At 40.6% G+C, this 27,762-nt stretch overlaps 3 protein-coding genes across 4 annotated transcripts; 1 reads left to right on the top strand and 2 right to left on the bottom strand.

Moving 5' to 3' along the window:
• Positions 1-526: 526 nt before the first annotated feature.
• On the bottom strand, positions 527-11,304 carry kif22 (kinesin family member 22). Its single transcript, XM_080454445.1, has 13 exons — positions 11,234-11,304; positions 9,489-9,708; positions 9,021-9,148; positions 8,622-8,776; positions 7,541-7,750; positions 6,707-7,103; positions 5,953-6,082; positions 3,878-3,992; positions 3,514-3,706; positions 2,260-2,372; positions 1,692-1,886; positions 893-952; positions 527-677 (listed from the first exon to the last, which is right to left on the bottom strand). Exons 2-13 carry the CDS (start codon positions 9,674-9,676, stop codon positions 648-650), a joined length of 1,914 nt encoding a protein of 637 aa, XP_080310571.1. The 5' UTR covers positions 9,677-9,708; positions 11,234-11,304; the 3' UTR covers positions 527-647.
• A 1,219-nt stretch (positions 11,305-12,523) lies between these two features.
• On the top strand, positions 12,524-15,671 carry pagr1 (PAXIP1 associated glutamate-rich protein 1). Its single transcript, XM_080454991.1, has 5 exons — positions 12,524-12,914; positions 13,362-13,535; positions 14,091-14,421; positions 14,537-14,619; positions 15,087-15,671. Exons 2-5 carry the CDS (start codon positions 13,382-13,384, stop codon positions 15,320-15,322), a joined length of 804 nt encoding a protein of 267 aa, XP_080311117.1. The 5' UTR covers positions 12,524-12,914; positions 13,362-13,381; the 3' UTR covers positions 15,323-15,671.
• A 304-nt stretch (positions 15,672-15,975) lies between these two features.
• Positions 15,976-23,181, bottom strand: tlcd3bb (TLC domain containing 3Bb). 2 transcript variants are annotated; one of them, XM_080454455.1, is made up of 7 exons: positions 22,892-23,181; positions 20,922-21,121; positions 20,729-20,812; positions 19,846-20,071; positions 19,531-19,626; positions 18,494-18,603; positions 15,976-18,285 (listed from the first exon to the last, which is right to left on the bottom strand). In XM_080454455.1, the coding sequence occupies exons 2-7, from the start codon at positions 21,044-21,046 to the stop codon at positions 18,018-18,020; spliced, it is 909 nt and encodes a 302-aa protein (XP_080310581.1). In that variant the 5' UTR covers positions 21,047-21,121; positions 22,892-23,181; the 3' UTR covers positions 15,976-18,017. The 2 variants fall into 2 exon arrangements, with proteins under 2 accessions (XP_080310581.1, XP_080310580.1); XM_080454454.1 differs by having other exon boundaries at positions 22,999-23,181.
• Between the last annotated feature and the right edge of the window lie 4,581 nt (positions 23,182-27,762).

Raw genomic sequence — 27,762 nt, 5'->3', positions numbered from 1 at the left:
AATAGTGAAATGAACGTGCGGTGGAGGGAGGGATGCAACCTTCGACGAGTACCACAGAATCAGCCTCCTCTCTTTATATACACAGTGTATATGAGAGATCACATCAGGCAATGGTGACTAATAAACCCCAAGATAGGTAATTACAAACCCACATCAAATTTCTCTCCCTCTTTTTTTTCAAAAACCACCCAGTCTGCACTTTTTTAATTACATCATGATTTTGTAATTAGCCCAATTGGGCCTGCGGTATCATAAGAATAAATGCTATATTGGCATGACAGCGATTCACATATCCCTATGGGACGACTTTAAAACATAAAATGCCACAAAATGTGGCAATGTTACTAATATTTTAATCACATATATATAGGTTTGTAAGGAATATTTTAACCATATTTAACCTGGGTATGGGCCTATGCAATGATGATTAGGAAATGAATACACAACGTTGATTGAGTGAAACGTGTTTATTTAAAAGGCAAAATTGCGCCAACAAGTGGAATATAGTGCCATCTACAAAAACACAGTAAGCATTAAAAAAAATAGCATAACGTTAAAACAGAGAAAAAATACTATAAAACAGGAGAAAAAAGAAACCCTACAATGATGGATAGGATTTTATTGCATGACTATATAAAATAAAACAATCACTTCCCCATGGCACTCAGTATGTTTGCCTGAAAAGAGAAAAACAATTACCATTAGCATTCAAAATATTACCAAACATATCAAAGGAGAGCAAACAAAGGACACATTAAAGAAATGTACCTGTCTAAATCACCTAATTACAATGTTTTTTTTTGTCAAAGGAAATCCTTTAATAATTCATTTTAGACATTTTTAGGAACATTTATTGATAGTGTGACCTCATTTTTTCAGCACATGGGCATACCTTCATGAAGGAAGAAAATCGTTTTTCAGATAAGCCTTCGATGCTGGTCAGATCCTCCACCTTTGCCAAGACAATTTACAATTTAGACATTTGTCAGATGTTCTTATCCAGAGCGACTTACAAGTGCAACAGAGTCTGACACAAACCCTAGTAAACAAAACAGGTAAATGGTTTTGGGAAAATAGAGCGCAAAGAAAAACAATTTAGTGCTACAAAGAAACTAGGATACCAGGTAAATATCAAACCTAGTATCTTACATTCTTAGCATTAGCCATGTCTTATATCTAAATAACATACAAATGTTCTCAATACAGGCACATTTTATCACGTACACCTATAAAATAGGAAAACAAAAGCAGTGCCGTTTGACAGCTTAGAAAATGACATTATATAAATTGTGTTTTAACAGAAATCCAATGAGTCTAGTGTTTATGTCAGTGGTTGGGATCAGGTCCCGCTGGGTTCCTTGAGGGGGTTCCAGGGGGAGCCCAGCTAAATTTGTTAATATAGCATCAAAATCAGTTTATCCATTTAATGCCTATAATCGGCCATTTGAAAATAGCTGATTTACAAGCTCACGTGTCACATTGCAGCATGTTGTGAACTTGTAGATCTACCATTTAAAAGAAATTGTGAAAACATTTGGGGGAAATGCGAATCATTTCTGAAACATGCAGATTTTATATTGGGGTTGGTAACAAAATATTTTCAGAGGGGGGGGGGCCTGTGGCCAAATACATATTCATTTGGGGATCCTTGACATGAAAGTTTGAGAACTACTGTTTTTATGTGGACCAACCTTGGTAAAATGGCCATTGAGCTCCCGCCATCCCAGGATGAGCTTGGCCTTTTTGTCGCCTATCTGCTGCAGGCCTTTAAGGTCCTTGAGGGACCCTGCATTGAGAATCTGCAAGATCTTCTGTCTGGATTGCTCTAGTACAGCTGCATCAATTTGACCCTCCCAGCTTTTTCGATTCTCCTTATCCTCAGGCTCCTAGGAATGAAAACACAGATTCAATATGCACTTAGCAATCAATGAACCAAACTGCACCATCTGGCAAAAGGAATCAGCTTGATTGAGCTAAATACAAACAGGGCATCTGACTACACGAACTCAGTTTAACTAGGTTAAACTATTAGCGACATGAACCATCCTGGACAAAGAGACCCCCAAATGCATAAGATCAGGATGAGAAATACAATTTGGAAAACTTGCATTCTCTCTTTAATTAGTTCTGGATATCTTGCATGGCGCATCATCATGTCTGAGCAACAAGGCTAATCTATTCCACTACCTCAGCTTGTATCGTACACTCACACCCACGACAAATTGTCAAGCTAAGCAGAGCGAGGGCTTGACTGCTGACCTCAGACTGGTCTGAAGTACTTTTCCCTTTCCTCTTGACGCAGACAGATTGTTTTTTGACATTTCCAATATGCTGAAGAGGCTGGACCTGAAGAGGCTGGATTGGCTGGGAAACTGTTGGGGAAGGAATACAAATATATTAAAAAACCACAACATATGCCATTTCTACCACATAGTTGTTTACAAAAGAAAAGTGTATGTATAGTATATACAGTATATATGCAATAAAAGTATCAAACAGCTGCTGAGGGACACAAAAATAACCCCTCATCATTTGATACATCTCATTTCTCCCATATTGCTAACTGAGCCTCTATATCCTTATCAGGTGGGGCTCTAATCAATAACCATAGTGACTCTATATGAGGTATCATAACATCAAGAAGGTGGTGACTGACTGTCAGTGAGCGTTACACTGTACAGGGAAAGGGGGGTAAAAGCGCAACAAAAGGACATTTGACACTTTCCTTTCCTGGAAGATCATAATGAGTCATGTTTCCTAAATTAAGTTGGCACCAAAGTAAGTAAATCGCATCGCTGTTGTATCTATACAGTAAAACCTATTTATAAAACTAGGGTGATTCCCGTTGGGAACACATGCCCCCGCTTGTTGTACTGGTTGTCAGAATAACAGGTCAGAATGACATGCAGTACCCATTATCAGTATACATAATCATAGTACTTGGAGCCAGCCTCTCTCTCATCAGGGATCTCCATTAGTGGCAGATTAATTGGGCCAATGTCGCATTTTTTGATAATTGCCACATGCCTGTGCCTATAAAAAAAAGTCAATTCTGCAGACACATTTTTCTTTTCCAGGATAAAAGATAAAGTGAGAAAGTGATGAAACAAAAAAATTGCTATACATTTGAAGCTGATAAATGGGTCAGCTGATTGACTTTTGGGGCCAGCCCGACATCTAAGGTGGGATAATTGAAGCGGCAAAACATCGCCATCTTACATTCGGCTAGTTTACTGTCGTAGAACTATATTTTGTCGTTCTTGTCCCTATTTTTTACTCGTCAATGCCGGGATACCATACACACATTTCCATGGTCTGTCGAATGATGCTTGAAAATAGAACCCAACTCTGAAAAATGTGTCAGCAGGTTTTGACACATCCACTAGTAACAATGGGTGCACTTCTTGACATGAGTATTTGTCGCTTTCTATCCGTCGGCTTTACGGGTCGATTTGGTTCCAACTGTACACTCAAGAGTTAAATTAACACTGAGGATTTTACTGTATAACTGACCCTGTAATGGCTGAACTACAGCTTGCTGTTTCACAGGTTTGGCTGCAATGGACTTCTTCTGTAGAGGGGCGACGTTCATTGTGAAGAGAGGTTGCTTGTCTGAATTGAATGGCTCCCTTGTCAAGCCTTTGCCAGCAAGCCGTTGTTGCAGCCTGGCCTTGTTCTCCCACTCCTTCTGCTTGTCCTTCAGTGCCTGCAAAGATACGAATTGAGATGAATAGGTTGAACTCCACATCAACACCAAGGATTTGACAGAGTACAATTATAAGACACGATAAAAAATAAAAAAGTCCAGCCTAGTTTTAATTTCCCATATTTCAGTGACAGGCACTGGGTTCAGACAGAAGCAGGTTCAAGTCTTCACCTCAATCTCCTTGCGGTACTTGGCCTCATGTTGGAGCAGGTTGAGCCTCTCCTTCTCTTGGCAGTCCTTTAACTGCTTCTCCAGAGCCGCCAGTCTGTCAAGCACGTCTGAGGGACTGAGACAGTGAAAGGGGGGTGGGGATGGCAACATGGGTTAGCAGGGTGATAGTACAGTCAGTGGGGGAGAATATGGACCTCCTCGAAGGCGTTGTACTTCATTGTAGGGCTGAACAATTAATTGAAAAACAAATTTCTAATAAATAGACTTCTACACCAAGGTAATTTGGCCCATTAATCCAATATTAATTTCACACTTAATGTATACTAAAAGGACCATACATTTTTGCATGTTTAGCTCACACATGCAAGTCATACTTATATTTTACATTACTACTGGATATTTCAAGTTTCCTTGACATTCCAAGATGCCATTTTGTTTCCAATCATTTCAGTATGGCACTGTATGCAAATTGTAGTCAATGGGATAAAAAGGCAATATAACACCAGTGTGGTCCTTTAAATATCAATTTATGTTGACAGTATCAAATGTGGTAGTTGTAATGTTAACAGTAAACAGAATTGAAGCTAAAATTGAAAAAAAAGTTGCGAATTGAATTTCAATGTTCAGCTGAAAATTGCAACGAGATCATTTTCCCCAATCGTTCAGCCCTACTTCACTGTGGCAAAACGCCGACTATATTGGAAGAATCTGTGTCAAAACATTAAAGCAGCAGCTGTGCTGCTGCCCAATGCAGCTGGCAAACACACATATACAACATTACTTGTTTCTCTCTCTGAGTTCTCAAATTGGCACGAGAGCAGCAGCCAATTGGAGTGTTGCAATGAGAGACTCGCTCTAAGCATCTGCTACCAAATCCTGGCCTACTGCACTGAGGCCACGACCTGCTAAAACGCTATCACATAGAACAGTGGTTCCCAAACCTTTTAGCTCAAGACCCAAAAGTTTGCCCGGGACCCAAACTAGTGAAAATGGCAGATTTACAAGCTCATTGACACAATATGTCGCTTTGTGCCTGTGCCGATCTGCAATTTTCACTACTTCTTAATTTATGGCAATTATTAAAATGTTATTTATGAAACAAGTTTTTTAATTGATGAAAATGTTAGATTTTTTTGTTTAAACGTTTTTTAAATATATAGGCCTATGTTTTTTTAGGAAACGGGGGGGGGGGGGGGGGGGGGATTTACTCACAGCCAAAATGTATTGGTCCGCGACCCAAACCCGGGTTCCGTCCCACTGTTTGGGAAACAGTGACAGAACAAACACCAATAGTCTCTATCTTAGGGGTGTCAAACTACCAAGCCATGGGCTGCCATCTGGCCAGTGGCCGCCAAAGGGGACCAATCCGAATTATTTTGGATTAAAAAAAATTACTAAGTACTATGGCACCTGCTTTAACTCTTATTTTCTGCTGCAATGGCAAAGCCAAAGTGTGTGTACATTGAGCCATTTATTCGTCTCACCCGTGCACAAGGGTGAATAATCAGGGACCTTTTTAAGAGTCAACATAAACGGCGTGAAAGCATTTACTGCCTTCTCTATAAACACCAACATGACTCATGAAGCTCAATTGGGAATATTTATTTGCTGACTGGTGATTTATCTTTGACTTTCACTGATGATTTTGTGGAACTGGTGGCGAGGCGTTATGTACAGTAGGCCTAAAAGACTGAAAATGGACAATGTCAGTGTAGTGATTAATACGGCTAGTTTTATTACAGCCCACGGACTCAACCATGGGGAATTTAATAATCTGTTGTCTGAAATTATCATTACACTGTAGGCGGAAATCTCCTATAAAAGTCTAACAAAGTCTTAAGATTTTAATATGTGCTGGACCTGAAATCAGTGTTTTGTCCAAATACTATGACAGCATCTTTGACTTGCAGCAATAGCACACACGGAAAGTAATCCAGCTTGCACAAAGTTGCATTTTGACGAATCATCCAGAATAGTCTACATGGCATTGTAATTTTTTTTGGTCCTGCATGCATTGGCTGTGTGTACAGTAAACAAAACAGAAGGGGGTCCCACAGTGTGTGCGGGGTTCCAACCTGTGTGGGGGTGCTGATGGGGGCGAGGGAGCCCCTTGCTCAGTCTTCTTACTTCCTTGTTTTGGCTTCTTTGTCTGGGGCTCAGACACACTAGAAGCTCCAGCCTCATGGTCCTCTCTGGCTCGCTTCACTGGAGTGTGAAAGCAGAGGGGAAAAACAACAAAATTTGTATTCGGTGCCTTTAGGCACTTCAGCACTCGCTGAGCTCCCTGTGGAGCTTAGAGCCATCCAGATGAAACTGGCACAGACCCAGTAATGGCTGCATTGCAGTGCTTACACATATAAAAAGCCCACTTACACAGTAAAAAACTAACCAACTATTAGTAGTTTTACTGTCGTGAATTCTCAGCTGGAATGCTAGAATGTGTTTATACACAAAGCTTACACAAAGTAGATAATACCTGGGCACTTCAGGAAAGACTACCCAAATAAAATATACTGGGGCACTCGACTGGTGTTTTATCGTTTTGCAGGGGTGACTGACGTTTCGACTTTCGTCTTCCTCAGTCATTTATTTGGGTAGTGTCTCCTGAAGAGCCCAGGTATTATTTCCTCTGATGCAAGTGGTCTCTGTTGAGCACCGACGAGCCCTTCTACTGGCTGAAGTGCGCTGGACTTCTTTACTTACACAAAGTAGGCGTGTGTAAAAACCTTGACTAACATTTTAATATTTAATGTCAAAACCTTCTTTACTGCAGCACTTTAAACTGTATCCTAGCATGCTATGCACACACACCTGGTTTCCCTGGCTCACCTTGCGGTACAGGGACCGTCACGGTTTCGCGCACAAACGGCTTGTTGACGATGAGCTTGGACTTGGCAGCGAAGTTGAGGGCGGTGAAAGTGTCAAAGTAATACTTGTACTCGGGCGCAATGTTTGTGATCATGACTGAGTGGGCCGAACCACCGAGCGAGTCCTGGAGCAGCCGCGTTAGCTTGCTGTCCCGGTAGGGAATGCGGACGCCAGCGCCAGCGTTGAGGGCATCCACCACCTTGCTGAGGGTGAAAAGAGACAAATTGATGGCCCCGCTCTCCTTCAGGCGGATGCCCTCGTTGCCCGTGCGACGGTTGTCCTCAGAGCCTGCCAGGTCCACAAGGTACAACTTCCCCGTTTGCTGGCGGTAAGGAGGGGCACACTGTGTCCGCACGACCTAATGACAAAGGGCAGGAGAGACAAACCCGGGTGAGATTTGGTATGGAGAGAAGGAACTGGACAGCAACTAATTGGTGTATTTTACACTCCACGAAGAAGCGTGGTTCTTGTCGTTTGCCGACAAGAACAGATCTTCACTCCAACAGCGTATTGCAATGAGACACATTGTTGGCTTGAGGAGCACAATAACCCGTCCTCTGAAGCTCTCAGTCCATCATGAGAACAGTCTATTATCATGTCCGATATATTCGTAAAATAAGCCAGTTCAGTTATGGTCACTAGTTACCAAAAGAAATTTTCACGTGACAAGATATACAAATCCTATATTGTCAACGCTGTAGAAACTACAGTGCCCGAAGAGAGAGTTCTCAAGACGGAGAACACACACCTTTAAACCTGTCGTGCTCACAATAGAACGACAGAAATTAAGTTAACCTTGATAAGGAGGATGGCGTGGCTCCGGCTGGACCGCTGGTTGAGCTTGGTGGAGGCCGTGGCGCGGTTGAGGCTGGCTGGGACGAAGAGGGTGTCAAACTCCTGATACGATGACAGTGGTGTGTGAGTGAGGCCAGGGATGAGAATGTTCCTGTCCTTGTCTTCTCGGATGGGCAGGTCTTGTGTGCTGGGTGACAGGAGGTCCAATACCTGACCGGGAAGAAAGAGAGCGAGGGGAGAGGTCAGGATATCGGTCAAGCACACAGGTTATAACCTTTATATATTTGAGGTTGAGGGTTAATTTCCAGTAGTGAAGTGCAGCACAGAACAGAACAGAACATTGAAAATACCTACATGTAATGTCTTACAACTGTAGAAATGTGAAAATAATCATTTGAAAAAGTGAAGTGAACATGACACACCAGTCCGTTCAGTTTACTTGATACATTGCTGGTAATCATTAAAATAAAATAACTGTACTGCGTTCAGTCACGGTAGTGTGGCGCTGCACCTCCTTCGAATGGAGACGTTAACGGGCTGTTTACAAGGTGGGTATATGGAGGTGTGATTATGACCATGGCTGTGAATTGTCTGGGATCGTCACATTATGCTAGTCGATGCATTATGAGAAGAATGGAGAAAATAACACTAATAATAAATCGGTTCATTATGAGACAATGGCAGGCTGCCAGGGTTTCGTTAATATATGGGAAATGCTGAGAGATGAACAAAGGATTGTTACTCTGTCAGCCAGGGCAGGCCAAACCATTGATATCCCCAACAGGAAAAAAAATCACCTTGGCTAGGAGGCTTATACACACGCAAAACCAGTCAGGGCAGTAAAGACTTACTATATGGCAGAATAACTAACAGCAGTATGAAAAGTAAATTAAATATTATAGAAATTCATAACTTCACATTTGCAAAGTAATATTAGCATTCAATATTTCCCTCACAAGGTCAAGAGTGAAGTGGACACAGCACAGGCCCAGAATGGGAATAGGAGGTATAACCAGACATTGCAGGTACAAATCTCAGCTCACACTGTCACTATGCTGAGGGCACAGCCATCCAGTCATACCTTCTCGTTGTAGATCTCAAGGTAAGACATGCCAATGCTGTAGTTCCAACCATCCTCCTCCTTCTCCTTAGCCTTCACAGTTTTGAAGACGCTACGGACAGCCCGAGGGATGACGCCCGGCTGCTCTCGACTTCCCAACATGGTATGGGTCTTACCTAATGAGTTAGGATATGAACTTAATATAGGAAGCTGAACATCAGCAGCAAAGCAGCCTTGTGTACAAAAGACCAAACATATAGCACGTTGCCTAAATGGGGAGAATAGGGCCAATAGGTAATTGTTCAAGATGTTACTCGAATGAAAGGTAGCAGGCTGTGATTTACATGACACAGCGCCTTTGTATTTGTATGTTTATGAAAAATATATAATAAGGAATATATTTAATAAGGAAGTTCCTACCAGCCCCTGTGGGTCCGTAGGCAAAGATACTGGCATTCTGTCCATTTAACACGTGTGATAGAACAGGCTTCACTGATGAAAGGTAAACCTCTTGCTGTGTCGTTTCCTCGCCATGGAAGACATCGAAACTGAAGAAATAGGAACACATACAAATTAACCACAGCATTATGATTTATGGAATGTTAAGTTATGTGTTGAGCACCGGCTCTCAACATGGTGTATGGGGACTCCCAAGGGGTCCTTGAGGGGGATCCTAGGTAAATAATTAATAGGAACCAAATGGACCCTTACAGGTCTGTAACACCGGCCAAGTACAAACAGAACTAAATTGACCCATATGGGTCCATATGATTCCATTTGTACACTCCAGTTAAATAATGAACACTGGGTTTAAATTGAAATTAAGAAGGTTGAGAACCACTGGTGAAGGCAGAGTGTATGGAGTGTGAAACTGGACACGGTACTGACTGGTATTTGACCGTCTCTGTGGCGTTCCTCCAGTTTATGATCTCCAGATTCTGGGTGTCCAGGCCTCTAACACACGGCCCCTCTGCCTTCTCGTCCTGTGCGTCCATGTAGGGTCGTAGGCGAACAGCGACCCGAAGCCTGGACGTCTTCTTGGTTCCACTGTCTTTTAGAGCGACACGTTGAGCCATGTCTGTATCTGTGGTTAATAAAACAGGCCTCTCTAGACAAAAAAAAGACAGACAACGTTAACAGTGATCCTCCAAACATGAGTAAATGTTACACAAGGAGTCAATTAAATGCTCTCATTGTGAAAATGAGTCTAGCTACTGGTGCCATATATTAGTTGCATCAATATTATGTATACATTTTTTTAAGATTTATGCATTTAGTTAATGCATTTTTTGACCAGTGCTGAAAAAGGGAGACCCCACACTGAAATGGGCCATGTGATTTCTGATTGGTAAAATGTTATAAACACTCAGCAGTGGTGTAAAGTAACTAAGTAAAGTACATTTACTCAAGTACTGTACTACAATTTTGAGGTACTTTTACTTTACTGGAGTATTTCCAATACTTTTACTCCACTACATCTCAGAGGCAAATATTGTACTACAATTTTGAGGTACGTACAGTTACTTTACTGGAGTATTTCCAATACTTTTACTATTTTAAGACGTTTAGTTGCTAGTTACTTTAGATTTTAAATTACAAAATATACATTAGCCACTTCAGCTATTTGAAAATAGTCGATCTACAAGGTGAGCTTGTAGGTCTGCTATTTTCAAATAATCTTTATACATTTTGAAAACTTGTGAAAATGGGACATTCTGCATAATGAATACTTTTTACTTTTAAGTATATTTTGATGGCAAAACTTTTGTAAACAGACCTTCACTTGGAACATAGTATTTTTACAATGTTGTATTGATACTTTTACTTAAGTAAAACATTTGAGTACTTTTTCCACCACTGTAAACACATTGCCCACATTTAGTTTAGTTTATTTAGCACATTGTTATAAAAATAATATATATATAAACAATACATATCAAAGAAAACAAGTTTCTGTGCAAGGAAAGGAAGGAGCCGACAGGCTTATTTGGAATCCTTTCCTCATTAAATAACAAGGATTAAAAGTTCAATAAGAATACAAAATAATACAAGTTTACAAGGGGAGCAGCAGTGCAATAAAGAAATACAAACACAAAACCTGCACAAAAACAAAGGCAAAAACGAAATTGAAAAGAGTACTAAATCTATGGACTACAGTAAGGAAGAAATTAGATGTTTCTTAAAAATTGGGAAGGATAGTGATGCATCTAGACTCTAGAGAGCTCCACAACTGAGGGCCTTTAAAATGTGATGACATATTGATGTTTAGAAGTACAAAAAGGTACATTAAAATCATCTCGTTGCCTTGTGGGGTAGGAGTGAAAGTAACATGAAAAAAATGAAAAGAACCATTTCACATTGGGTTTTAAAAGGCCCGGGTTAGAAAACGTCTTATCGGAGATAAACACAGGCCTTCTCCTTCTCTAGAACAAGAGGAAGCTAACGTTAGCATTAGCAAAGATATCACTACATTAGCGTCGCTGTGTAAATGGACAAAACAAACTCAAATGGCTACATGTACGTATATATGTACGCCCAAGCGACAATGTAAAACAGTACACCATATTCTAAAACGTTAACGTAGGGTCCTTTGCATGTTATCATCCAAGTATTATTGCTAACAACAAACATACCTTTAAAACAAAGTCCACAGGGCCTGGGAGGGCCTCTCTTCTCTTCTTCCAACGAACACTTTCAAATGAGGAGCGCTGGAGCAGCAGATAACACTCAGCCAATCACGGTGACGCTTAGTCAGACATCCATCTGGACCATGATTGGCTGACTGTCTGATTATAGAGAGACTAGCCAATCGGGTCTCGCTCAAACGGTCGCTAGCAGCGTTGCCATGTCCGCTTATTATAAGCGACTTCTTATGAGCTTCTTTTTCTGTAAAGTTGCTAGTAAATATTGGTAGTTGTGGGTTGCGTTTTTTGGGCTTGTTTCTTAAGTGAAGTTGTTTATTTAGGCTTGCTTCAAAATGTTTTAATTATTATTTAAACCAGCAGTTTAATGTTTTGTGCCAGGAAGCATTTGTGTTGTTAGAATGTTTCAAAAATATTCCACATTTTATTGAAAATAGCCATTCTGCAAGCTCCCAACGCGTTGTGAGCATTATTTATCGGTTTATAAAGTGCTCATGTGGCCTAGTTGCTTCTTTTGGGCTTGTTTTCCTAGAACTCGCTGCTTATTTCTCTCACAAAACCTGGCAACGCTGGTCACTCGGTTCTCTTTACACTGCTGATCCGGTCTGCAGATACGGAAACGGTGCCTGCATGTATGTGTGCTGCAAATACCGGATACAGTAGGCGGGCTTTAGACCGGATCAGAGCACGGAACAGTAAATAGAAACCGGCTTTCCACAGATACTACTACTGCGGAAAACCTGGTGACGCGAGATTATTTGAACGCTGAAGGGTCGGTTAAAAGCGTAAACTTTATTTGCATGTAAAGTTAATGCAAACTTATTGTAGACATGTACAGGTTATTAAAAAAGGGTATTGCTCGTCCTCTGCTCTGGTCGCTTGCACTCTGCGCATGCGCAGGAAGAACACAGATTTCCATCCAATGTGAACTGGCTACGGCCACTCATTTGTCTCGACGCTCGATCATCCATATGCTTAACGATTCGTTGAAATGAAGGTAGCCGTCAGTGTTGCCATGTCCGCTTATTATAAGCGACGTTGGGCTTCTTTTTCTGTAAGGCTTGTAAATATTGATTGTTGCGGGGTGCGTTTTTTGGGGCGCTTGTTTGTTTCTAAAGTATAGTTGCTTATTTGGGCTGTTGTCTGATGTTGTTCAAACCAGTGGTTCTCAAACATTGTCAAGGACCCCCAAATTAATATGTATTTGTCCACACGGTCACGGACCCCCATCTGAAAACATTTTATGCCAGGGACCTCCATATAAGATTTATGTTGTTAAACTGTCAAATTGTTTTCAAGATTGTTTTGAAAATAGCAGATCTACAAGCTCAGAACGCGTCGCATCGCATGATGTTTCATGTTTAAAGGGCGAAGGGCTTGCTTCTTTTGAGCTCGTTTTCATAGACCCAGTTGCTTGTTTCTCTCTAAAAACCTGGCAACGCTGCCCTCGACCATCCAACAATCCGTTGAAACGAACGTCACTAAACACCAGGCGGTTCTTCTTCTTCAATCCAAAATGGCGCTATGTTTACGTCTCTGTATAATGTTCTTTTAGCATTTCTAACGAGTCTTATGGGGAACTTTGATGGGTTTTAATCAGAGTAAAATAATAATCTTTCAATATATATTTGCAGCAGCATTGATCTGCGATCAAAGCAAAACTGGACATTAGGTAAAAGATCACCGTACGTAGAGACAACAATGTTTGGGTCAATGTGTTGTTTGCAAACAGCCATGGGCTAATGTTTCTGCTATGTAGTTAGCTAACGTTACTGAATTAACTGCGCCCACTACCCTGTAATGTTTAAACTGGTGTCAGTAACACATAACATCATATCCTTAGCAGTTTTTCCCATGTATATCTTTGTGTTGCCATACTAATATGCTTTTCCAATGTACATGTAGTGTTTTATATTTGTGATGATATTGCATTTTTGTGTTATTTTTTATGTTACGTTGATGAATTGAATACATATAGGACCCCAATGGAAACAAGCAAGGCCTTATTTTTGGTGTTATCCTTTTAGATCAAGTGTTTGACTGTACTTGTGCTGTTTGCATTTCTGTCTAATAAAATATACAATCAATCAACCAACCAATAATATTTTGTATTTAACAGACCTGTGGCTATAAGGAGAGATGCAGGCGGAGACTACAGCCTCCTCATTAAGGGAGGACATAGAGGCTCTTGGTTTGAGGGACACAGACAAGATGACAGGAAGACAAGAGGACAACACAGGGGACTCTGAAATTGTACCTGAAACACAAGAGGAGACGCCGTCTAAAGGGAAAGGTGACAACGACATTACTTATATCTATTGGGCTTTACGACAGTCATTCTTAAAGTTAATGCTTTATCTTCAAGGGTTCCCAAACCTTTCAGGCCGTGAGCCCCAAAATAATCATATTCAAACTGAGGACCCCCCCCACCCTAACAAGCACTTGGAATTGTGGGCATTACATTTAGTTTGACTCTGTTCCACTTCCACAGATAAGATCTACAAGCTCACAATGCCTCGCAGGGTGTGAGGCGTTGTGAGCTTGTAGATCGGATATTTTCACAATGTTTGCCTCTTTCTTATGTAATATTTGACAATTTGGTCAATTTGATATTAAAAAGGTCTTAAAAGTCCTTAAATTGTAACTTTAGAAATGTGCAGATACCCTGTGCAGATACCCTGTATACACTTACTATTGAGGTATACTGTGTTGAGTGAGAAAACAATGTTGCACATTAAGCTAATCATCTGGGGACCCCCCCAAAATAATTGGGGGACCCCCAGTTTGGGAACCCCTGCTTCATCTGAATTAAACAACGAGCTGAATAATTATTTTCTTGTTTTGTCAGATGAGGACAGAAATGCAGTGGAGGGAGTGGCACGTGAGGAGAAGATACAAGCAGAGACACAAGTAGTCGGCGGAGAAGGGAAGCAGGTCGAAGCTGAGGACGGTGACTGGGAGCTTGCGTACAGCGATGAGGAAATGGAGGATCCCAAAAATTGGATGCCACCTCCTGCTGAGATTAAAAGACTGTATGATCTCCTGGCTAAAGGGGAAATGCTGGAATTGAACTTTGTGCCCCTTCCCAGGAGGCCTCCCACTCCAGAGCGTACTCCCTCCCCCGAAAGAGATGAAGAGGACGATGCAGCGAAAGAACGGGACAGGGAGGAGGAACGAAAGTGAGAATTATTGACATTTGTCTCCTGAAGACTTCCAGCTGTATTTCAAACAGAAGCCATGTAATAGAGCAAAAGGAATGGGTATGAATATTGAAACATGTAATTTTTCTTTCAGGCCTCTGGCTCCCACCGAGTTTGACTTTAGTGAGGAGCAAGGCACGCCGAAGAATTCTTTCATCAACAGACGTAGAACGCCAGGTACGACAGGAAATCGTCTGTACAAATGTAACAAATACATTGCAATAATTGATTTGACACGTAAAAGGAACCTATAATTGATGAGCATTTCAATCAGTCTGTGGTTAACAGTTCTGTTGAAATATTTACAGTAAACCATATTGACAGAGGAAAGTCCCCCTTTATGTCACTTTCTCAGTGTTGCAACAATTCCCATAATGCATTTTGTGAGCAAGCCATAATTATTACCTAGTAGGATTAAAGTCATGTTCTCCACAGATTTTACTCCAGTGACGTCACATCGCTAGTCTAAGCATTTTCAGCATATCTCCTGCAGCAGTTTAGAGACATGCAGAAGACTTCTCAGTTGTATGGCTGCTAATGAAGATGAATCCCTACCATAGATAGATACTGCATGAACTAGCCCTCTAATCGTGGCAATAATAACGGTGTTATTGTTGGTGGTAAACTATTTTTTCCTGTCACAGGGTCTTCAGCTCGATCCTCAGTGAAACGGGAAGCCCAACTGGACAAGGTGCTGTCGGACATGAAGCGCCACAGAAAGATGGAGCAGCACATTCTGCGTACGGGGCGAGATCTCTTCAAGAGTGACAAAAGGCTGGAAGAGGCCCTGTCTCCCAACAGCCAGAAAGAGCGCGAGAAGGAAAGGGAGCGAGACAGCAACCCCAATACCATCTTCTCCCCAAGGCAAAGGAGATACTGAAGGCTGTCTTATACTCGTAAGACACGTTTCTGTAACCCTGTAGAACAGCCTCATGGGGGTGCGTAGTGGCTCAGCCAGCCAATGCACTGACTTTGTCCCCCTTATGAGTCACAAGGACCCAAGTACGAGTCCAACTCCTGTCATGTCTCCCCTAGGTTTTGTCCCTCTACACACTATATCTCAATCTAAATAAAGCTTAAAAATGCCCAAAAAACTATCATTAAAGAAAGAAAAGGACTTCAGCCAGGAGGAATTAAGGCCAAGAGAGCTTTCCCAGGCTCCCGCTAAAACTTGAATTTTATATTTGATGGACTTTTGTATGTTTTATAAGATGTTAATAAACATTTTACGCTGATGAATGTGATTTACTGGTTTCCCACGGGTGAAAATGGTACTCAGTGATGGCAAAAGTGATCTCTCACACTATCAAGGTCTTCATAAAGTAGAAAGGTGGCCATAAAATAATGGTCTCAGAGTAAATCAAATTAATTTTGAATACTTGATTTTCTTCCAGATGTATAGTTTGTTTGGTTGTGGCTTGATGCTCCCTCTGGTGGTTCATGTTACTTTTACATCAATTGCAGAATCTACTTGTTGGTATAAACATGGTAATTAGAAATGGCAATTTGAAGAAAATGGAGGAAAGACCCGACTTCAACTTCAGGACAGAGGAGTATATTTTAGCTGAATTTGAGTGACAATACAGCCTTCATAAGAGGATCAGAAGCATATAGTAGAATATGTATGCATAAATATGCATTCAAAACCACAAATGAACCAAATAAATAAATAAATACAAATAAATAACAAGCATTTTGTGGAATATACAGTACATCAGTTGAATTACTTTAGAAGCAGTAACCTATTATTTCATGGTGGAACAGAAGGTAGATTCAATTCAATAACTTGCCCATTGTTGGGCATGAACTACCCATCTTGGTTTCTTCTGAACCTTAATTTAAGATTGATTTTCATAACATTTCCAGATAAGTGTAGCTTCAAATTATTTTGAGAATTTTCAATATATGCGGGTGGGCGAATAAACTTTCACAATTAAAAAAATAGGGCTTAATTAAATAATATTAGGAGCCAGGTCATCTTACTAGCTTAGGTTACATGGAACCATTGGCTCAGGGTGTGGTACAATTCAAACAATGTAAATGGCTCAATGGTTGATACAATTCATACACACAACAGTAATTACAAAAAGACAAACATTTTAAAGAAACACACGCACGGCAAGCACACACACGCAAACAAACACAAGCACTCACACAAAATAAGTTGCCCTGGACAGGTGACCCCAAAGTCAACCTCAAGTGAATGCTGCCATATGAGTACTGTTCCATTAGTATTTCCCTTCCAATTGCAACACTGACTACATCTCGATTCGGGTCTCGTAATTAGCAGCGGCTGCATGACCGCAAGAAAGAGAAAGAAAAAAAAACATTGACTACCTCTACATGTCCCTTTAGTGTTGCTTAAAATACTCAAACCTCATGGACCCCTTACTGAACTGTTCAAGCCAAGTGGATAGCTATTTTGAGGATAAGTAACACCAACACAGAACCTACATTACACAGAAGTTCATTTTAAAGTGACATTGCTATCTTTCATTACATTTTATGCAAAATGCTAAACACCTGTCATTGCAAATCACTACTGTGACACCAGTACATGGAATAAGTCATATCTATATTGTATCAAACACTACAGTACAGCTGGGGGGTGGTTTGTGTACATTAAGCAGAGTTGTGACCTTAAAACCCTGTCATATTAAATGACAAATGGCTATAATTTTTGTACTACAGTGGAAAATGGAATTAAAAAATTCTATATGCAGAAATGCATAACCCGATAAAAAAAAATTCCAACATTAAACCTATACCGACAAGGAAATGGTGACAGCAATTTTACATCGACTATGTACACGTCACATTGTCTGTCCAAGGAAAGCTTTCTTCTCTCACATTGAGAAATGAATGAAAAGAAATGGCAAATAATTGAGAAAAGGGATAAGGCAGCATAATACAGTCTTATGACATCATCTCCCTTCTAAAGATGAGTCAGTCTGTGGGTTACATTTTGTTAGAGTGACAGTGACAACATAGAGGATACAGGTAATAACACTAACAATTCAAAATACTGTTTAGCCGGGATGTTGCTTTCTTCTTTGTTACTAAGCTGAATTAGGCCATCTATCTACAGCAAATGTACTAACACACAATATAATACATTCCTATTTCCTGTGCTGCCCTACTGTTGAGGCAGACCGGATTGAATTTGATCTACACAAGGGAAATTGATGCCTTTCGCTTGCTATACTCCCAGGCAAATTGCTCTCTCAATTCAGTGCATGTTTTCTATTTATCACAGTGCCCGATGACATCCATGTGTGCTTGAATGTGCTAAATGTTCCATTTGTTTCCAAGACACAGCAAAAGCCAAAGCCAGATAATGCCATTCCCCAAATCCTTTGGCTGTTGGGGTTTGGCTACTGGCCACAGTGACTTCCAACACAATTTGAGGCATTTCGTGAAGCCTTCTTTGTACTACTTCTTGTGTCCAGTCTCACCATTCTTTTGTACCTTCCATTCCTTTACAAGCTCATGGGTACATTCTCCCTCCCTCTTCCTTTCTCACTCTCTTGTTCCGTTCCACAGACCACCCTCCCCTCCCCTCCCCTTCACGCATCTCAGTGAGTGGCCGACTCAGGCTCTGTGGAACGACTGCTGTAGCCGTTGGCAGGCTGTGGCAGTGCATGGCCGTCTGTCTGGTCCTCTTTGGCAGCTGCCGATGTTACTGGCGGCCGTCGGGAGCGAGAGGTGCCCCTGAAGAGCCGCACGGCGCCCCTGAAGATGAGGGAGAACCAATAGACCTGGGGGCCCATGAGCAGAGCAGTGCCGAGGTTAACCTGCCAGGGCACAGACAGTGGAACCAGGTGGAACGGAATTGACGCGTACCTGTACGGAAAAAAACATGTATAACAGACTTGTTGTGATCTATTTGATTAAAAAACAAAGACTGCTCAACAACATACAGTCATGAGGGATTACAATTGCAAACATATCTTCTGAATTTCAGTAGCCCGAAACAGATCATTATGTATCTCACCCAAGCTCAGCAAGAAAACGGAGCGTGGGAGAAACAGAGATAGACAGAAAGACATACCTGCCATAGGCGTAGTAGAGGTAAGGGAAGAGAAGTACTCGACAGATGAAAAAAGTGATCAGCATAAGAGCCCCATTCACTTTGTGCAGGAGAGTGTGTTGCTGTTTATACTGAGAGGGGGGGGGGAGAGGAGAGGTCGAGATAGATGAAGAGAAGAAGAAAAAAAAAAGCAAGCAGTACAGGTTGGTGAAAGCTGAAAGTGTTAATCCAGCACCGAAGTTGCATGAACAATACAAGTGGATATAAGACGGCCATGTATGTCATGCTTCTCTCTGGACTCTGGCCACTTTGGTTGAAATCTACGCAAGGCAGCAGAGAGGGCGACAATGGACCAATTCCTTTTAGGCATTCTTCTCATTTGTTTAAACCAGCTCGCAGTACGCTGTTATCTGGGACAGCCAGCTTGCCTCAATGAGATAACACTGAGTGGATGCTTGCATAGGTTCGCACAGAGGTTTTCCTCTCACCCATTCACCCACAATGTACCCCACCAACAAATAACCCCCTTGTTTTACTCTTTGAGGTCACAGCTTCAAGACCAGTGCTGATTATCAAATGGCCACATGCACAGAAGTGAGGGAAGGGAAGAGGAGCGGTGATACAGGCTGAGGAGGAGGGGAGAGGATATAGGCCGCTATTGTATCCCTGTTAAAGCCAGTGTAAATACTGGGGGCTATATTCAGAGGCCAACAGCTGTGAGAGCCTCAGATTGGGGGGCATAGAAAGCACTCAAAAAGCACATACATTAACTCTGCTTCTAAACACATATGGAGGACAGCAGCTCATACGTGTATTCAAGCAAACTGCGATGTACCGTAGACGAGGAGATGCATCACGCAGTTTCGTTCACGTGAGGGATACATGACACACAGTCAACATGAGCCAGTGCACGTGACAGGCTGCATGCGAGGAATGGCCATAAATGTATTCAGTTAAAACAAAAAGGAAAAGAAAGAGTAAAGAATGCAAGAGAGATTTAATATGACACACACAAACACAATAACAAATTTCCTTTTAGGCACAACAGAGACAGTTACCTGGATAAGTATTTTCCCCAAGCAGACAGACGGAGTGCTGAGTTCAGCCATAAACAGAACGCCTTGGAAATAGTCACCCTTTCCCTGCCGCCAGAACTAGGGAGAGACAAAGGGAAAGACTGTCATTGTACTAGTCCCTCTGTATGCATCCATCTATTACAGTACACAGTGAAATACCCAGTGTAAAATTAGATCCGAGAGTGTGCAAATGGAACCCAATTAGGTCCATTATATGGGTCCAATATCATAATTTTCCTCATACCAAATCAGAACTCTACCCATGAGTGCTCACTGCTGGCTATTGGTGATAGTTACCACGGAGACGGGGAAGCATACGGCAACCATGACAACGTGGTGCAGCACCATAAGGAATTCACGGCGCAAGTAGCTGGTAAGTGCAGCGCTCATGTGCTGGGGTGCTGCCGAGGCTTCTTCGTGTCCCTTGACCCGCAGCTTGTACCAGTAGCACATGAACATGGCATAGATGTCATATATGAAGTAGGGAACAGCAAACACGATGTAGGCGCTGGTCAACCAATGCCTGGGTAGAGAGAAATACAGTATAATGCCTGATTTATACTTCATCGGACAGCGGATGTTGCAAGCTTGTAGATCTACTATTTTAGCTCGCGGCATGTACGACTATAAATTAAGTAGGTGTCTGCTTTTGGAACAACGTATGGGAACAAAATTCATTATCTTGTCATAACCAACACTTTACAGTAATATCCGTCATAAGATGACACCTGGATGTGCGCTCACAGGCTTTCCCATTTTTCTTGACATGGGACATATTTGACTCCAAGCTTTTCAAGTCCCGCCTAAAATGAAGAACAATTTTATCTCGTGTAAAGCTAAAAATTGTACATGAGCAGCTGTTTTACTGTTCAGCAATCCATGAAGGACAAAAAGAGTACCCTTATATAAACAGAATCTACTGCAGCACAATTTACAAAAGGATTGGATTGATTAATATGCTTGGTGGACTGAAATAAAAGGACCATTATTCTGATAATTATGGTGATGCATTCTCAAGGCATTTTCACCACTTCTGTGAGGAAATAAAAGGCATTTTCTTTGCTTTTTAATGTCTCTGCCAAAGTAAATACAGATTGTTGTATTGGAATTTGTTGTGTCGTTTTGCTCAGACAGTATTGAAAATGAATCAATAACAATGCATGTGCATTTTTGGACTTACCCGTCCTCGATGATGTCATCACAGGAAGAAGCAATGATGTAGCCGGCCGAAGAAGCCATGACTGCTTGAACTGAAGACACCAACCTGAGAAAAGACAATGACAAGTTAAATCCCAATAGTGTTTTTCTCAGTGTATGATGATGCGTTTTAAGTGACGGGATATTAGCCTATGTTGTGACAGGGAATGTCTCACCTGGCAGATACAATGACCGCATCGCCCTCGCTCCACCTCAGCGCAGGGATGTATTTGAGACATCGTTTAGACAGAAGGAAAAGGCCTGGAAAGAACACAGACCCAGCAGCTAGGATGGTCAACATGGTCCCTAGCTATCTGTCCGAGAAGTACGTTCAGGAGACGATCTGGTCCTTGAGGTCTGATGCTCTTTCCGCCCTCTGAAAAATACAAAGCATCCACAAGTGAGATCACACTTCACACAACTTCAGCTAATCATTTGTGAATCTGACCTGTATTCATTCCAATCTACATGGTAATGTATTGCACCTTTCCCTTAAGTACATTCTAAACACAAGATAAAGTCACAAAGAGATTTTTTTTTTAATCTTGTCAAGTTTGGCACAGAATGCATAAGAGGGTATTTGTTAAATTAATTAAAGGCGAGGAAGCCTATGCAATGCCAATGGTGGTGGTGAGGCGAAGTGCAGAGTACAGTGACTGGGACTCATTTTCATTGATGAAAACATGCTGCTATATGTATCATCACAAACCTTATGAATTACTATCCTGTTTGGGTTTACTCTACGGCACAGGCACGCAAGCTGACTCGTTAAAATGTTTGAATGCATTAGCAAAATACGCACTGCGCTATTAATCCCTATGGAGACATTCTTTTTTGATATATGCAATTTAACATGCACCAGCATAACCCTTACATGGCTCACAATACTATATTTGATCTGGATTGGTGTTTTTGTTGTTTACATTTTATTTGTATTATTATTGTGAAGCACTAACAAGGAATATGATTATTTATTATTATTATGAAAATCATTATTATTGTTATTATTATTGTTAAATATGACATTTTAGCGGCTTTGGGAGTGCTAACAAACGTCCTCAACCTTTACTTTTTGCTGGACAAGAAGACTGTGACACCCCACAGTGCTAGGTCATAATCAATTCAAAGATAATCCATATTGTATTCTTATTATGGATTATGAGCTGTCTGGTGTTCCATATAACGCCACCAAGGGGGTGAGACAGAAAAGTTTAACATTTTCTGGACATAACACACACACACACACAGAAAATGTAATCCCAATTTCCCAAGGGACACAACAAGACAACAAAATAATATGTATGTATGTAAGTATGACAAAAATGACGTGTGTTCAACAGCAAAAACGTGCTTTTTGTTGTTGTTGACAATACGTTTTATTTCCTTTTGCAAGGTACAAAAAGTATAAAGTAATGAGCCATTATCTGGATAGCGTCTATGAATGGACAGAACACAATCCCTGTGTTGACTAACATTTATGGATACCAAGTTAACCCATTAATAGGGTTAATCCAGTAGCCCAGCGGCTAGTGAGAGCCAAATGATTGTGGCGAGAGAAACGTTAACTAGCTGAGCTCGTCCAGTGTTTGTTACGTGACTATTATAGGCTTGTTTTCGTCTCTCTTCCCCCACACATCGTATTATATCACGTTTGCGACCGTTAGCTGCTAAGCTAACTGGCCGGTTAGCTAGCCAGCTACCAGTGGTGTAAAGTAACTAAGTACATTTACTGAAGTACTGTACAATGTTGAGGTCTTTTTACTTTACTGGAATATTTCCAATTTATCTATACTTTTACTCCACTACATCCAGGAGGCAAATATTGTACTTTTACTCCACTAGAATTATTAGAACACTTGAATTACTAGTTACTTTGCAGATTTTTATTATTTATACAAAACTTAGTTAGTTGATCTACAAGCTTAATCCATTTTTTAAAATATATATATATAAATCTTAGACATATGATAACTTGTGAAACTGCATAATGTGTACTTTTACTTTTGATACTTCCAAGTATATTTTGATGCCAACACTTTTGTACCTTTACTCAAGTACATTTTGATTACCGGACTTTTTACTTGTAAAAGAGTGTTTCTGCGTGTCAGGTACTTTTACTTACTTAAGTAAAAAAAAATGTGAGTACCTTTTTCCACCACTGGCTATAGCTACCTAGCTGGCTAGGCTAACGGGTAGCACACACACAAACACAGCACAGGTTAAAATGAATGAAACGTCTCCAGCCACATTTACATATCAGTGCTGCCAGGTGTTCCAGTCAGCGGCCCGTCGAGGCCCGTGTCCCGCAGAGAGCGATCGGCAGCGTTAAAGACGTCCCGGGGCTCTCCGCCTCGATGATCCGCATGTTGGTGTGGCTGCCTGCCACACTGTGTCGGAAGTCGGAACCTCCAGCAAACAGCAAGCTAATGCTATGCTAAGCTAGGCTAAGGCTAAGCTAGCTTGCAACAACTTGGATCGAAGTGTGTGTGTAGCGAGAGAGAGAGAGAGAGCACCGAGAGGAGGACACCTCGATCGCCCGATGTAGCCGTTAATGGTTTTTACCTCCACTGTTTGTGCATGATTAAGCCTGCTGGTCAAATCACTTTGACCATAGCCAGTGGTGGAAAAAGTACTCAAATGCTTTACTTAAGTAAAAGTACCAATACTGCAATATAAAAATACTCTGTTACAAGTAAAAGTCCAGAATAAAAAATTTACTTGAGTAAAAGTACAAAAGTATTGGCATCACAATGTACTTAAAGAACCAAAAGTAAAAGTACTAAATATTTGAAAATATCTGATCTACAAGCTCACAACGCGCGTTGTGAGCTTGTAGATCTGCTATTTTCAAATAGCCTAAAATAGGTTTAAAGTGGTTAATTATATAATAATTTATATCTGGAAAGTAACTAGTACAGTAACTAAAGTTTTCAAGTAAATGTAGTGGAGTAAAAGTACAATATTTGCCTCTGAGATGTAGTGGAGTAGAAGTAAAAGTATTGGAAATTGGAAATACTCAAGTAAAGTACAAATACCTCAAAATTGTACTTAAGTACAGTACTTAAGTAAATGTACTTAGTTACTTTCCACCACTGGTCATATGTCAGGCCATCATGACAGCCTCAGCCTCTCTGAGTGAGTGACCACACCACACAAGGGCTGCTGCCTACAGGTCCTACATGATGACAACACACACCAGCCTGGTTATTACTGGCTCGCTCATTAACATGTTATTGTACATAATTACTTATTTGACCTAGGGGTTGGTTCATGTCCTAATGTAGGCCAGTGGTTCTCAAACTTTTTCTTGCCAAATGAATATGTATGTTTTGGCCACGGACCCAGATCTGAAAATGTTTTATGCCAGGGACAACCAGAAGACAAGATTTAGGCTATGTAAAAACATTTCAAATTATTAAAACATTTTTCAAACACTTTGAAGATGACCCCTTCTATAGGCTACAACACCGACTGGCTCATTTAACATGTTGTACTGACCCCAGAGGTTGATTCCTACAGACCATAATGTATTACTGTTAATAAAGTGTTTATGTTAAGCAGCAAAATACAGGCAATACATACAGTCCACATAGTTTAACCTACTGCAGTGGTTTTCAACCCTTTTCATATAAAGGTGAGGTCCATTATTTATTCGGCATTTGAGCCACAGACCAGTATTTGATGAGATTTAACCTCTCAGACCCAAGACATAGAATATTTTGCTATCGTTGGATAAGATTGTCAATATAACAATTCTTCTACATTCTCTATTGTGTACACTTATTGTACATTAAGTAATGCAGATGTTTAACAATAATGTTACTCTTGCAAACGTAAAATGAAACCATCTGGACCCGTAAGGATCCATTTGGTTTCATTTTACACTCTCAAGAGTTAAAGATCTATAAAAGGGTCCATTTGATTACCAACTCTCCATCATTTAGCTGGGGACCACCTAGCAACTCCTCAAGGACCACTGGTCCCCGGACCACTAGGTTGAGAACCACTGGCCTACTGCAAACATAAATGTAGCAATGCCATCTGCAATGTATTTATTTGATCCAAAAATGCATCGAGTTAAAAGGATTGGGCTGGGTTGTTCATCCGAACACTTTTGTCAATTCCCTTCTCTTCTTATTTTATTGTATTTTATTTTAATTACATTCAATGACATGTAAGCTACATTTATTGCTTGCATGATTTAGGCAGTTCATTAATAAGAGGGCCACTACTTCTTCTTGTCAATATGAGTAGCTAGCGTGCGCACGTGATATTGTTGGAATGAAGCCAAGAACATGGAAGAGTTCGTGTCAGGTTGCCTATTTGACCTTCATGTGCAGTGGCGGAAAGTAACTAAGTACATTTACCTAACCTAAGTAGTACTGTACTACAATTTTGAGGTATTTTTACTTTACCGTTTCCAATTTTCAGTACTTTTACTTCTGACTTTTTCCTCTGAGGCAAATATCGTACTTTTACTCCACTACAATTATTTGAAAACTTTAGTTACTAGTTATTACAAAACATACATTAACCTTATACATTTCGGCCATTTGAATGTGTCGCGATGCCACCATTGTGAGCTTGTAGATCGGCTGTTTTCAAAAGATTTTTATACGTTTCATATTTGAAAACTGCATAATGAGTACTTTCTACTTTTGGTACTTTAAGTACATTTTGACACCAATACTTTTGTGCTTTTACGCAAGTCAATTTTGAATTCCGGAAGTTCACTTGTAACAGAGAGTATTTCTACATTGCATTATTGATACTTTTACTTAATTAAAACATTTGAGTACTTTTTCCACCACTGTATGAAACATTAGCATTACGTAGGTAGGCTATCATATTTCCCTTGGGCGTGTATGCTGGCCTGCCAATCAGAACCCTGCTGTTATAGGCTCATATATCAGTGTTCCTTGTGCTCATTTTGTTTGAAAAAAAAACCCATGTGTGTTTAAAATAAATGAAAGAAACCTAACATAAAATTAATTGTCCCTTTGGTCAGATTTTATGTATTTATTAATTATTATTATTATTACTACTACTAGGCTACTACCAGTGGTGTAAAGTAACTAAGTACATTTACTCAAGTACTCTACTTAAGTACAATTATCTTTACTTTACTGGAGTATTTCCAAGACTATTTCCCGTCTCGGATCAGTAGGGTTTACCATGGGTTATAGGTGAATACATGTAACCTTCATTTGACAGGGTCTTTAGAGACATTCATACATAGGCTAGACTAGGCTATATGCATTCATATAGAAATGCATTGATTTCTTGTAGTGATGAATTTTGAATGTTTTCTTTTTGCAAGGGTTTATGAAACATGTGACACTTACAACTAGCCATTAGGAGGAGTAGTGAGCAAGTAAACATAGTGTTATATGATGTTTTCATGTCACCTTGGCTTATACAATAAACATAAAATACTAAAATAACAGATGTGCAAGTATGTGCTTTGTTGAGGAAGAACATTACTCATCATGATTAGGCTATGATACATTGGATATGCTATCTGTATATCTTTATTTGTTTAATTTAACCTGATCTATCTCTTTCCCTTTGCTCTCAATTGACCTCACATAATACTACAAAATGATGGAGGCGCATGAAAAGAATTTCATCCACTTCTTCATCACCTGTGATGATCATGTGACAAATAAAACGGATTCTGATTTATGCATGGGAATTACTCACTATACCAAGAAACAGAAGCACAGCCTACTTGGCCAAAGCATGATTATGAAATAGGCTACCGATTGTGGTTGCTTTCACACAAAGCCTATTTATAACCATAATTCCATGCATTCTCTGTATGTCCCAATGTTGTTATTGGTCTGTGGAACACCTTCAGTCCCATTGACAGCACCCATACACCTTCAGTACCATTGACAGCACCCATACACCTTCATTAATTTATGACAATGTTAAACACTGGAATCAAAGCAATAAGGTTTGTACTGTGTTATGTGGCACTGACACTGGTAGAATGGATTGTTGGGTAAGCTTGTAGATCTGCTATTCCTGGTGAAAAGATATGGTGTAGAAGGAAACAAGAGCAGACCAAGTGCTGAGCAAATGGTTAACATCACTCTAAGGAAAACCCAACAATGTAATTGTGAGACGCAACTGTTACATTTGCACATTTATTGCCACTACCTGTGAATATTGCACACCAGGAATGGTTGGCTGTTGAAGTGGATAACACAATTAGAGCCCTGACAAGGTCCTTTTTTGTGCAACTGTCATTTCATAGAGCTTATTCTCTTACTACAAGTAGACGCGCGAACGCTGGAAGCGAACGCAGCTGGAAAATATTGTGTATTTACGGACTTGTAATCCGTGTTATTTCACTGTGATGGGGAGAGAACAGTGTGTGTGTGTGTGTGTGTGGTGTTGCATTTAAATCAGAGCATTGTCTAAATTCCTGCACTCTGGCGCCCTCTACATAGGTAGTGCATGCACACAGACACACAGACAGACAGACAGACAGACCCACAACCTGAGCAGGGTTACATAGTAAGCTCCACTTGGTCGGAGGCGCGGCTTCGCAGCGCCTCCTTCCGCGTTCGCAAAAAGAACAGTGGCGTAGTTGGAAAAAGTGTTAGCATGGACGTTTTTGTAAAACAATGTGGTTCTTAAAACATTTTCATGCCAAGGACCCCCAAATTCATATGTAGCCTACTTGGTCACGGACCCCCATCAGAAAAGATTTTGTGCCAGGGACCCCATTAAGAGATTTGTATTATAAATACTAACTAGAAGGTACTGTTCCTGAAGAAACAGTGTGGGATCGCTAAGAATGTTGATGGTATTGAGTATTGATAGTGTTAGTAGAGTTAAAGGTTTGAAAGGTTTAAAGGTTTTAAAGGTTTTAAAGGTTCTAAAGTTTTGAAAGGTTCTAAAGGTTTGAAAGGTTTAAGAGGTTTGAAAGGTTTGAAAGGTTTGAAAGGTTTGAAAGGTTTAAGAGGTTCTAAAGGTTTGAAAGGTTCTAAAGGTTCTAAAGCTTTG

Source organism: Gymnoscopelus braueri (assembly GCF_963280865.1).
Source record: "Gymnoscopelus braueri genome assembly, chromosome: 17".
Taxonomy (NCBI): Eukaryota; Metazoa; Chordata; class Actinopteri; order Myctophiformes; family Myctophidae; genus Gymnoscopelus; species Gymnoscopelus braueri.
This window is presented reverse-complemented; position numbering and strand designations above follow the sequence as displayed.

Bases quoted from the DNA above. Each gene is read 5' to 3' on its own strand.
- kif22 (XM_080454445.1), bottom strand. From the start codon at position 9,676: ATGGCTCAACGTGTCGCTCTAAAAGACAGTGGAACCAAGAAGACGTCC. The intron at 7,751-8,621 runs GTATGACTGGAT...CTTCCCGGTCAG, and splicing joins TTGAGATCTACAACGAGAAG to GTATTGGACCTCCTGTCACC. The intron at 953-1,691 runs GTTGGTCCACAT...GTCTTGGCAAAG, and splicing joins TCAATGGCCATTTTACCAAG to GTGGAGGATCTGACCAGCAT.
- pagr1 (XM_080454991.1), top strand. From the start codon at position 13,382: ATGCAGGCGGAGACTACAGCCTCCTCATTAAGGGAGGACATAGAGGCT. The intron at 13,536-14,090 runs GTGACAACGACA...TTGTTTTGTCAG, and splicing joins GACGCCGTCTAAAGGGAAAG to ATGAGGACAGAAATGCAGTG. The intron at 14,422-14,536 runs GTGAGAATTATT...TTTTTCTTTCAG, and splicing joins GACAGGGAGGAGGAACGAAA to GCCTCTGGCTCCCACCGAGT.
- tlcd3bb (XM_080454455.1), bottom strand. From the start codon at position 21,046: ATGTTGACCATCCTAGCTGCTGGGTCTGTGTTCTTTCCAGGCCTTTTC. The intron at 20,813-20,921 runs GTGAGACATTCC...GTCTTTTCTCAG, and splicing joins GCGGTCATTGTATCTGCCAG to GTTGGTGTCTTCAGTTCAAG. The intron at 19,627-19,845 runs GTAACTATCACC...GTCTCTCCCTAG, and splicing joins TATGCTTCCCCGTCTCCGTG to TTCTGGCGGCAGGGAAAGGG.